A 12382-nucleotide genomic window follows, 5' to 3' on the forward strand; every position below is an offset into this window, starting at 1 on the left:
CCTTTTATTTCTTATTGTTTTCTGATTGCTGAAGCTAGGACTTCTACTACTGTGTTGAACAACAGTGGTGATAGTGTACTTCGCTGTCTTGTTTTTGACCTGAGGGGAAAAGCTCCCAGTTTTTCCCTATTGAGGATGATATTCTCTCTGGGCTTTTCATAGATGGCTTTTATGATATTGAGGTATGTTCCCTCTATCCCTACACTGTGAAGGGTTTTAATCAAGAAAGGATGCTATACTTTGTCAAATGCTTTTTCTGCATCTATTGAGAGGATCATACAGTTCTTATCCTTTCTTTTATTAATGTAGTGTATCACATTGATTTGTGGGTGTTGAACCACCCTTGCAGCCCAGAAATAAATCCCACTTCGTTGTGGTGAATAATCCTCTTAATGTACTGTTAGATGCTATTGGCTAGTATATTGGTGAGAATTTTTACATCCATGTTCATCAGGGATATTGGTCCATAATTCTCTTTTTGGTGGAATCTTTGTCTGGTTTTAGGAGCAAGGTAATGCTGGCCTCATAGAAAGAGTTTGGAAATTTTCCTTTTATTTCTATTTTTTGAAATCACTTCAGAAGGATAAGTATTAATTCTTCTTTAAATGTTTGGTAGAATTCCCCTGGGAAGCCGTCTGGTCCTGGACTCTTAATTGTTGGGAGATTTTTGATTATGGCTTCAGTTTCCTTGCTGGTTATGGGTCTTTTCAGGTTTTTATTTCTTCCTATTTCAGTTTTGGGAGTTTATACGTCTCTAGGAATGCATCCATTTCTTCCAGATTGCCTAGTTTGTTGGCATATAGTTGTTCATAATATGTTCTTGCAGTTGTTCATATTTCTTCAGTGTTGGTTGTGATCTCTCTTCTTTCATTCATGATTTTATTTATTTGGGTTCTTCCTCTTTTCTTTTTGATAAGTCTTGCCACAGGTTTGTTGATCTTATTAAATCTTTCTTAAATTTTTAAAAATTAACATATAATGTGTTATTTGTTTCAGGGATTTTAATTAATTCTTTCAGAGAACCAGCTCCTAGTTTTGTTGATCTGTTCTACTGTTCTTTTGGTTTCTATTTTATTGATTTCTCCTCTGATCTTTATTAATTATCCTGCTGGGTTTAGGCTTTATTTGTTTATCTGTCTCCAGCTCCTTTAGGTACAAGGTTAGGTTGTATTTCTTATTTCTGGAGAAAGGCTTGTGTTGTTATATACTTCCCTCTCAGGATCACCTTTGCTGAATCCCAAAGGTTTTGAACAGTTGTGTTTTCATTTTCATTTGTTTTCTTGAATTTTTAAAATTCTTCTTCAGGAACACCTGGGCGGCTCAGTGGGTTAAGCCTCTGCCTTCGGCTCGGGTCATTATCTCAGGGTCCTGGGATCGAGCCCCGCATCGGGCTCTCTGCTCAGCAGGGAGCCTGCTTGCCCCTCTCTCTGCCTGCCTCTCTGCCTACTTGTGATTTCTCTGTCAAATAAATAAATAAAATCTTTAAAAAAAAATTCTTGTTCAATTTCCTGGTTGATCCATTCTTTCTTAGATGTATCTGAGTTCTTTCCATATTTCCTCTGGTGATTGAGTTCCAGTTTCTTTTTCTTTTTCTTTTTTTTTTAAGATTTTATTTATTTGACAGAGAGAGACACAGTGAGAGAGGGAACACAAGCAGGTGGAGTGTGAGGGAGAAGCAGGCTTCCTGCCAAGCAGGGAGTCCAATGCGGGGGTTGATCCCAGGACCCTCGCATCATGACCATCACCCAGGCACCCCTGAATTCCAGTTTCAAAGCATTGTGGTCTGAAAATATGCAGGGTTGATCCCAGTCCTTTGGTATCATTTGAGAACTGATTTGTGACCCAGTTTGGATCTGTTTTGGAGAAAGTTCCATGTGTAACTCGAGAAGAATGTGTATTCTGTTGCTTTAAGATGGAATATTTGGAATATATCAGTAAAGTACATCTGGTCCATTGTGTCATTCAAAGCCCTGTTCCTTGTTGATCTTCTGCTTAGATGATCTGTCCATTTTAGTGAGTGGGGTGTTAAAAGTCCCCTACTATTATTGTATTGTTATCAATGTATTTATTTTTGTTATTAATTGGTTTATATAACTGACTGCTCCCCTGTTTGGGGCATAAACGTTTACAGTTCTTAGATCTTTTTGTTGAATGGATCCTTTAATTATGATATAGTGTCCTTCCTCATATCCTATCAGGTCTTTGGTTTAAAGACCCCAGATTTTTCTGGGGCACTTGGGTGGCTCAGTCATTGGGCATCTGCCTTCGGCTCAGGTCATGATCCTGGAGTCCTGGGATTGAACCCTGTGTCAGGCTCCCTGCTAAGCAGGAAGCCTGCTTCTCCCTCTCCTGCTCCCCCTGCTTGTGTTTCCTCGCTCACTGTGTCTCTCTCTGTCAAATAAGTAAATAAATAAAAACTTTAAAATAATAATAAAAAATAAAGTCTAATTTGTCTGATAGACGGATTGCTACCCCAGCATTATTTTGGTGTCCATTAGCATGATAAAATGGTTTTCCACCCCCTCACTTTATTTACTTATTTATTTTAAATATTTTATTTATTTGTCAGAGAGAGTGAGAGAGCACAAGCTGGGGGAGCGATAGGCAGAGGGAGAGGGAGAAGCAGCCTCTCTCCTGAGCAGGGAGCCCGATGTGGGGCTTGATCCCAGAACCCTGGGATCATGATTTGAGACAAAGGTAGATGCTAAATGATTAGCAACCACCCAGACACCCCTCTACCCCCTCACTTTAAATCTGGAGGTGTCTTTGGGTCTAAAATGAGTCTCTTGCAGACAGCATAATGATGGGTCTTGCTTTTTTATCCAATTTGATTCCCTGTGTCTTTTGATTGGGGCATTTAGCCCATTTACATTCAGAGTAACTATTGAAAGATATGAATTTAGTGCCATTTATTACCTGTAAAGTTACTGTTCTGTATATTATCTCTGTTCCTTTCTTATCTATGTTAATTCTGGGCTCTCTCTTTGCTTGAAGGGATCCCCTTTAATATTTTTTGCAGGGCTGGTTTAGTGATCACAAATTCTTTTAGTTTGTTTGTCCTGGAAGCCTTTTATCTTTCTTTCTATGTTTAATGGCATCCTAGCTAGATAAAGTATTCTTGGCCGCATATTTTTCTCATTTAACACCCTGAATATATCATGCTTATCCTTTTCTGGCCTGCCAGGTCTCTGTGGACAGGTCTGTTGCCAGTCTGATGTTTCTGCCCTTGTATTTTATGGACGGACTTCTTGTCCCAAGCTGCTTTCACAATTTTTTTTGGCTCTGAGATTTGCAAGTTTCACTATTATATATTGGGGTCTTGGCCTATAGTTTATTGATTTTGAAGGGGGCTCTCTTTGCCTCCTGGGCTTGAATGCCTATTTCCCCACTTAGGGAAGTTCTCTGCTATAATTTGCTCCAGTATGCCTTCTGCCCCCCAATTCTCTTTCCTCTTCTGGGATCCCAATTATTCTAATACTATTTCACTTTATAGTATCACTTATCTCTCGAATTCTCCCTTTGTGATCCTGTAGTGGTTTATCTCTCTTTTTCTTAGTTTCTTTATTCTCCATCATTTTGTTTTCTGTATCACTAATTCTCTCCTCTGCCTCATTTATCCTCACAGGTAGAGCCTCCATTTTCAATTCCATCTCATTAATAGCCTTTTTTAATTTCAACTTAATTAAATTTTGCTTCTTTTATTTCTCCAGAAAGGGTTTCTCTAGTGTCTTCTATGCTTTTTTTCAAGCCCAAGTGGCATCTTTATAATTGTTATTCTGAACTCTAGTTCAGATATCTTGCTTATGTCCATACTGATTAGGTCCCTGGCAGTCCATACTGCCTCTTGTTCTCTTTTTTGAGGTGAGTTTTTCCATCTTGTTATTTTGTCCAGAGAAGAATAGATGCACGAGAGAACAAAATACTAAAATGGCAACAATGACCCCAGTTAATATACACTTAACAAATCAGAAGAGGCCCAAAATAAAAAAAAAAAAAAAGAGAGAGAATATAATCAGACAGGTGAACAGAATAGAGCAATGCACTGAGATCCTGTGTATATTTCGATCTGTTTGTTATAAAACTAGGTCCCAAAATTGTAAAGAAAGAAAAATTTTTATATGTACAAAATGAATACAGTGAAAGGATAGAATGTAACTGTAAAAATGACAGTTAAAAACAACAACAAAGGGATGCCTGGGTGGCTCAGTTGGTTGGATGACTGCCTTCAGCTCAGGTCATGATCCTGGAGTCCCGGGCTCCCAGCTCCATGGGGAGTCTGCTTCTCTCTCTGACCTTCTCCTTGCTCATGCTCTCTCTGTCTCTCTCTCAAGTAAATAAATAAAATCTTTAAAAAAAAAAAAAACAACAAAAAAAGAAGGAATATAAACAGGTGAACAAACAGAGCAATACACTATATCCTGAGTATATTTTGGTCTGTTGGTTAGAATAAACTACATCTCAAAATTGTAAATAAAGAAAAACTTACATATATAAAAAAATACAATGAAAGGTAGACTGTAACTGTAAAAATGGAAATTTAAAAAGATTTAAAAAAAGAGTTGATGAAATCAGAAATTGGGAAAAGAGAAAAAAATAAAATCGAAAGACTAAAGTAGCATGGGGGAAAAAAAGCCATGTATTATTTTCCCCTGGCACTGGAATTTTGCAGGTTCCTATGATAAGTAAACTTGGTTTTAACCAGTGTTCTTGCTGCTCTTCTTGGGGAGGGGCCTATTGTGTTGATTCTTAATGGTCTGTGCCCTGTGGAACCTGAGTACTGCCCTTGCCAGGGGCCAGTAAGTAATCTGCTCCACATTGCTCCCTGTGGCTTTTGTTCCCTGAAGAATTTCCATGCCACTTTGGAGGATGAGAATGAAAATGGCAGCCTTCTAAAAAATAAAAAATTAAAAAAAAAAAAAAAAGAAAGAAAATGGCAGCCTTCTAGTCTCTAGCCCCAGAGCTGAGGGCTTGGGGCCCCACTCCTTAGTGTGCCCTTAAGGAAAAGCAGTTAGTCACTCCTGTCTCCCTGGTCTCTGTCTGCACTCTGTGCTCACCCAGCTGATAACGGACTGTTTTTGTATCAGGCATTTGACTTTGTTTCAAGTCTCCAAACCCTGAAGACTCCCGCAGTGCACAGCCACTCCTCCCAGGGGAAGGAGGTGTCTCGCTGTGATTCTGCCACTTGCTGGGCCCTTGTTCTGAGCACAGTGGTCCGATTGTACTGCAGTTCATGGTTTATTGCAACCCTGAGCTAGAGCCCACTCCTGCCACACTGATTGTGGCTGGCTTCCTTGCTCCAGTGCTTGGGAACTCTGTCACACTCAGGCACCCCCAGTCTTCCTGTGACCATGGGGATCCTCAGACCACACTGTCCCAGCTAGGGTTCCACCCACGACTTGTCACCTGAGTGATGTTCCTCACCAGAACAGACTTCCAAAAGTTCTGATTTTGTGCTCTGCTGCTATATCATTTTCTGGTGCCAGTTTATGGAGGCTCCCTTCCCTTGTGGTAAACCTTCTGATATATCGCCTTGGATTCACTTCTCCACACCTCCTACCTTGCAGCAAGTAGTCACTTTTCTATTTGTAGAGTTGCAGCTATTCTTTCCTTAGATCGCTGGTTGAGTTCACAAGTCTTCAGAATGATTCGATAGCTGTCTAGCTGAATTCAGGAACCAGATGAAACTAAGGTCTGCTCCTCCTCTGCCATCTTGGGCTATTGACCTTGAGTCATGTATTCTAAACATTATCTACTTACTGTGTTAAATTAGTGTTTAGTATTTTCATGATTATGTTTATGCAAATATTAGTCACAACTGAGCAATTCTTGTTTCTGTTTTTCCTAAAGTTAATAATGGTGATTGTTTTTCATGTGTTTGAATTTTATAGCTCTTGGTCATTCATCTCTCACCTTTCAATAGCCTTTCAGTATATTTTTCCGCATGGTCAGTCGCATTCAGTAATTGATCAGTTCTGACTTTTGGAAACATTTCTCCTGAAGAGCACTATTATTTTAGGGCTTACTGCTCTCTAGACCTGCTGCAGGACTGACATCTGGGTGGCTCAGTTGGTTAAACATCTGCCTTCGGCTTGAGTCATGATCCCAGGGTCCTAGGATTGAGTCTCACATTGGCCTCCTTGTTCTGCAGGGAGCCCACGTCTCTGCCTGCCGCTCCACCTCCTTTCTCTCTCTCCCTTTTCCCGACAAAGTTGAAAAAAAAAAAAAGCTGGTATAAAAGTGGAAAGTGTGCATGATGGTAGTCTTCAGTGGATTTCACATCTTTGATTTATCTTAGCCTACTCTCTTGTTTTGGTGGATATCCTCTAGTAGATTCCTGAGAAAGGATGTATAACAAGTAAACTTTATTAAATTCTCCATTCTGAAAATATAATTATGCTAGCTTTACTCTTGGTTAATAGTTGGTCTAGGAGTAGAATTCTAAATTGGAAATAATTTCCTTCACGACTTTGAAGGTATTACTCTTATCACCTATATCCAGTGTTGTTCTCACAGTCCAAAACTGTTCAGAATCCTAATCAATTATATGTCATTCCCCTCACCCCCTCCACCCCGGAAGTTCGTCAGAGTTTCCCTTTGTTCTCAAGGTTCTGAAACTTAACTATGATGTACCTTTCTGTTGGTCTATTTTCATTCATTTTTCTAGGTTCTTACTGGGTCCTTTGGTCTGGAAAATTTTTTTTTTTTAAAGATTTTATTTATCCATTTTAGAGAAAGTGAGCAGGGCAGGGGAGGGGCAGAGGGAGAGAATCCAAAGCAGGCTCTGTGCTGAGCCTGGAGCCCAACTTCGGGCTCAGTCCCATGATTCAAGAGATCATGGCCTGAGCTGAAATTAAGAGCCAGAGGCTCAAGGGACTGAGCCACCCAGGTGCCCCTGATCTGGAAATCTTTTGACACTTCAGGAACATTTCTGGAATCATGCCATTAATCATTTTATCCCTCTCTTTTCTCTTTCTCTCTGGAATTTTGTTCTTTAGATAGTGAACATCTTAGACTGACTGTCTAAAGTTTCTTGTCTTTTTTTTTTCCTTTGTGTTTTTATCTCTTTTTGTTCTTTCTGGGAGATTTATGCAGCTTTATCTTTCTGTCTCTATTTTGCTATCAAGATTTTAATTTCCAAGGCTCATTTTTGTCCTCAAATATACATTTTTAAAAGAATTTATTCATTAGAGAGACATGTGCACACATGGGAGTGCAGCTCGGGGGAGGGGTAGGGGATGAGGAGGAGGAGAGAGAGAAAATCTCAAGCAGACTCCATGGGGAGGCAGAGCCTGACACAGGACTTGATTTCACCATCCTGAGATCATGACCTGAGCCAAAATCAAGAGTCAGATGCTTAACCAACTAAGCCACCCAGGTGTCCCTGAATACTCATTTTTAAAATGTAATATGCCATTGTTTCCTGGATTGTAAATATCTCATCTCACTGCGAATCTGTGCTCTCCAGGTTGTCTTTTCTTTTTGTTTGTGTGGTCTCTATCCTGCTTGTTAGATGTGTTTCTCAGCTATGTAGTCCTTGATTGTAAGTTCTTATCTGGGGACAAAAAGGTGATTGGCAGCTTGAATTATATAGGTGGGACTTACTAACTTTCAGCAACAATATAGAATGATGTGGGCCTTTTTGGAGGGGGGGAATTCCTCATGTAAATTTCCTTGGGTATTTCCTCTTCTGCTGGCAGGATTCCTCAGAGAATATTCTTCTAGTCTCCTGCATGAGATTTCTAGGGCTAAGTGCTGGAAGATGGCTGAGCAGAATCTCAATACTGAGATAGTCACAGGACAGTACTATTTTTAGAATAGAATAATATATGCCCTCAACTCAACCAGTCAGTCCACAATGCACAGACTTACTGTCTTACCCTTTCTAGAGATTAACTTCTGGGTTCTTTCTGGGGAGGGGAAGGAGGTAAGTAGGCAGGGAGGAGGATCTGTTTCTCAACCAGCTTTTACTCATTTCTGCTTATTTTAGCACAACTATCCATCCCCAGTTCCAGATCCTTTTGTAGACGCTGCAGTATCATCAGACTGATTCTCTGCTTTCCTCACTGTTGGATTAGAATTTATCTTTTTTTTTTTTTTAGCTCTGCTAATTTAGTTTCGACTTGTCTGTCTGCTTTCTAATTTCCAAAAATTTGTGTTGCTATCCCTTCTCCCATTCTCCTTTCTTTGCAGATTTAGAATTTTTATTTATTTTATTTTATTTATTTATTTTTTAAGTAAGCTCTATACCCAGCATTTTTAAGTAAGCTCTATACCCCGAGATCAAGAGTTGCATGCTCTACCAGCTGAGCCAACCAGCTGCCCCAGTAGATTAGTGTTTGTATTTATTTATTTTCTTTATTATTTATTTATTGTCAGATTAATGTTTTTAAAAAAGATCTTTTCATTGTAGCATTAGTAGGATATGGGGAAAGTGAAATTAGATATGTTCAGTGTACCATCTAACTTGGAAATTATGAAGTTTATATTAATAAGGACTGTTTGGGTTGTAAATAATGGAAACCTAACTCAAACTAGCTTAGGGAGAAGAGTTATTGGCTCCAGAACCTGCGAAGAGTAGCTTACAGGGTTGAAAGAAGAAGTGCATGAACCATAACTTAAGTTCTGGTCCTATCAAGCCAGAACTCTCAGTATCACCAGGATGCCCTAAAAGCTGTATGTGTGTATCTGTGTGATCCTTTTCATGAGCGCATGGTTTTATTTTGCAGATAGATTCGTACCTAGTCTGGAAAAGCTGGCTGCTTACAGGATTTGTATCTTCCCTCTTTCATAATCTCATTGGAAAGAGAACCCTTTTTTCCTTTTATTTAATATAAATATGAGACTCTTACCGATTGGCTTTGGTCACTTGATTACCTCTAATCCTGATGGAAGGAGGGAAGAGTTTTCTAAAAGAAAAGGGGTACTTTTACCAGAACAAGGGGAGTAAGATGGCATAGAGTAGACCAAAAATTAGTAGCTACCATAGTCCCCTCTTCATGAGCTTTCCATATTTTTCACTGTTACAAACAATGTTGCACTGATACATGTGGGGTAAATTCTTATAAGTGGAATTGCTAGGTCAGTTGGATTTTTATTATTGGACAGATGTTGTGAGATTGATCATCAAAAGGATTGTATCAATGTACATTCCCACCAGCTGTTTGAGAGTTCATTTCCCCATACCCTGGCCAAACTGGGCATTATTAATCTTTTCATGTTTTTTCTAGTCTGTAGGTAAGAAGTGGTATCTCATTATTTTAATTTGTATTTTTTTTAGATTTTTTATTTATTTACTTAACAGATAGAGATCAGAAGTAGGTAGAGAGGCAGGCAGAGAGAGAGGAGGAAGCAGGCTCACCGCTGAGCAGAGAGCCCTGTGTGGGGCTCAATCCCAGGACCCTGGGATCATGACCTGAGCCGAAGGCAGAGGCTTAACCCACTGAGCCACCCAGGTGCCCCTAATTTGTATTTTTTAATTATTAAAAAGTGTTTAACATCTTTAAAAATTTTTTTGGCCATTTATATTTCTTTTTCTGAACTGCTTTCATTATCCTTTTAAAAATTTTTGGAATGGGACGCCTGGGTGGCTCAGTTGGTTAAGCAGCTGTCTTTGGCTCAGGTCATGATCCCAGTGTCCTGGGATCGAGACCCACATCGGGCTCCTTGCTCCACAGGGAGCCTGCTTCTCCCTCTGACTCTGCCTTCCACTCTGTCTTCCTGGGCTCACTCTCACTCTCTCTCTCTCTTACAAATAAATAAATAAAAATCTTTATAAAAAAATTTGTTTTGGATTATTCGCCTTTTCCTTATCTTTTTCCTTTTTTACTGATTGGTTTTTGGGAACTTCTTGCTCATTAAATAAATTAGCCCTTTGTTTTTAATTCTTTTATTGTGGTAAAATATACATAATATAAAATTTACCACTGTAAGCGTTAAATGTATTAAATACATGCACATTGTTGTACAACCATCACTAGTACCCCTCTCAAAAATTTCTTATACCCACTGAAAGCTAACTTCTCATTCTTCCTTCCTCCATCCCCTGGTAATTACCATTCTACCTTCTGTTTCTGTGAATTGGGCTACTCCAGTTAACTCTAAGTGGAATCCTGTGTGCCTGACATATTTTACTTAGCCTAATGTCTTCCAGGTTTTTTTTTTTTTTTTTTTTAAGATTTTATTTATTTATTTGACAGAGAGGAATTACAAGTAGGCAGAGAGGCAGGCAGAGAGAGGAGGAAGCAGGCTCCCTGCCGAGCAGAGAGCCCGATGCGGGACCCGATCCCAGGACCCTGAGATCATGACCTGAGCCAAAGGCAGCGGCTTAACCACTGAGCCACCCAGGCACCCTTGTCTTCCAGGTTTAACCCTTTGTTTGTATATGTAGTTTGACAGCTTGTTGGGTCTTGCAGTACTGATAGTGATTTTTAAAAATTTTAAAAAATATTTTATTTATTTATTTGACAGAGGGAGAGATCATAAGAGGGCAAAAAGGCAGGCAGAGAGAGAGAGGGGGAAGCAGGCTCCCCACTGAGCAGAGAGCTGGACGTGGGGCTTGATCCTGGGACCCTGAGATCATGACCTGAGCCGAAGGCAGAAGCTAATCCACTGAGCCACCCAGGCACCTCTGATAGTGATATTTTAAGCTGCTTATCTACTTGTCTCTTTTTTCTTTTTTTACCATTTATTTTATCTCCTAGTATCTCGGAAAAGGAAAGCCAAGAACTGGGAAGATGAAGACTTTTATGATAGTGATGATGACACCTTTCTTGATAGAACTGGCCTGGTTGAAAAGAAGCGTCTGAACCGAATGAAAAAAGCTGGGAAGATAGATGAGAAGCCAGAGACCTTTGAATCATTGGCAAGTTTTTTTTTTTTTTTTTTTTAATTTTTTAATTCATTGGCAAGTTTTATTTATAGAAGTAGCTGTGGTAGTTTAATTTTTAAAGAAGATAATATATTATTCAAATTTGTTTTATAATTATAATTTTTAAAGCAGTAGCATTGAAATCTGGTCTGAAATATGACTTTCTTGATTTATTTTATTTTTAAAGATTACTTATTTATTTATTTGACACAGAGAGAGAGAGAGAGATCACAAGTAGACAGAGCAGCACGTGGGTGGGGTGGGAAGCCAGCTCCCTGCGGAGCAGAGAGCCCGATGTGGGGCTCCATCCCAGGACCCTGAGATCATGACCTGAGCTGAAGGCAGAGGCTTAACCCACTGAGCCACCCAGGCACCCCAACTTTCTTGATTTTAAATTTGATAGTAACAAGAGTATTACCCAAGTTGGAAAATATTTGGCTTGCTGCTAGAGACTCTGTCCACCTGTAGGTGGATATTGATGCATGAATGAGCATTCTTTGGATATTATGTTAAAACTATGAAAAGAAAGGAAAAAGTTCCAAATTGGGCCATTCTGAGGTGAAATCAACTTTAGACTTTTGGCAGTCAAGAATTGTGAAAGGAATTTTGAGGAGTATAGTTTGGTAATAGTCTTAAACTATATATCCTTCATGAAACCATCACAAGTTAGCCTGTGTTTTCACTATATTAAGTAACATTCAGAGAGCTTTAAAACATTACCCAACATCTGTTTTTTTGATTCATCAATGAAAACAAATGCCTTGAGTTCTTTCTTTTGAGTAATGTCAAGTCTGTATTCTATACATATATTTTGTTTAATTCTGTGTTAATTCAGAAGCTAACTCAATTCAGATTAATAAGCACATGAAAATTGTTAACTCCATAAGATACAGATTCAACTGGAAATTCTAAATGAATCCTCTTAAACCTTGTAACAATAATGAAAATAAGAAGAGGAAAAGCTACCATGTTTTGAAAGAAGAAAAACATTTGCTGACCCTGTTAATTTGGGTGTTACAGGTTGCAAAGTTAAATGATGCTGAAAAGGAACTCTCTGAAATTTCTGAGAAACTGAAAGCCTCAAGCAAAGGTAAGTTAATGATCCATTAAATAAGTCTATAGTAGGCATCTGCCTTATGTAGTGCCCTCTGCCAGCACTGAGGCTAGTTAATAAGATACAGAACTTGGAACCTTTCTAAGGAGCAACACAGCATCTTAGTATTAGAAAGAACATTATAAATTATTTCATTTAAACTCTATGTAATAGATGAGGAAAATGAAGCCCAATGAGGCAAAATGATGTCCCAAGGTCTTCAAGCTATAACCTGTTTTCTTATTCCCAATATGAGTAATGTTCTCTGACCAGTTTTATGTGAGTGACTTTTTTTTAAAAGATTTATTTGTTTTTTTTGAGAGGGAAAGAGTATGCAGCAGGGGAGGAGGGCAGAAGGAGGAGAGTGAGAATCCCAAGCAGACTTCCTGCTGAGTGTGGAGCCTGAAACAGGGTTGATCTCA

At 39.0% G+C, this 12382-nt stretch overlaps 1 protein-coding gene across 5 annotated transcripts in view; it reads left to right on the forward strand.

Annotated features, from left to right (window-relative positions):
- SLC4A1AP (solute carrier family 4 member 1 adaptor protein) overlaps positions 1 to 12382 on the forward strand; it is a gene marked incomplete at its 5' end in the record, with an annotated part of 117021 nt that overhangs the window by 8375 nt on the left and 96264 nt on the right. For all 5 annotated transcript variants that reach the window (XR_014315457.1, XR_014315458.1, XR_014315459.1 and 2 more), the window contains 2 exons: positions 10701 to 10861; positions 11888 to 11957. Coding sequence is in view for 1 of the 5 variants with exons in the window: in XM_082745076.1 (XP_082601202.1) it covers positions 10701 to 10861; positions 11888 to 11957 (231 nt within the window). The remainder of the gene's footprint in view (positions 1 to 10700; positions 10862 to 11887; positions 11958 to 12382) is intronic.

The sequence above is a fragment of the Mustela nivalis genome (assembly GCF_964662115.1).
Source record: "Mustela nivalis genome assembly, chromosome: 8".
In the NCBI taxonomy this organism is placed as follows: Eukaryota; Metazoa; Chordata; class Mammalia; order Carnivora; family Mustelidae; genus Mustela; species Mustela nivalis.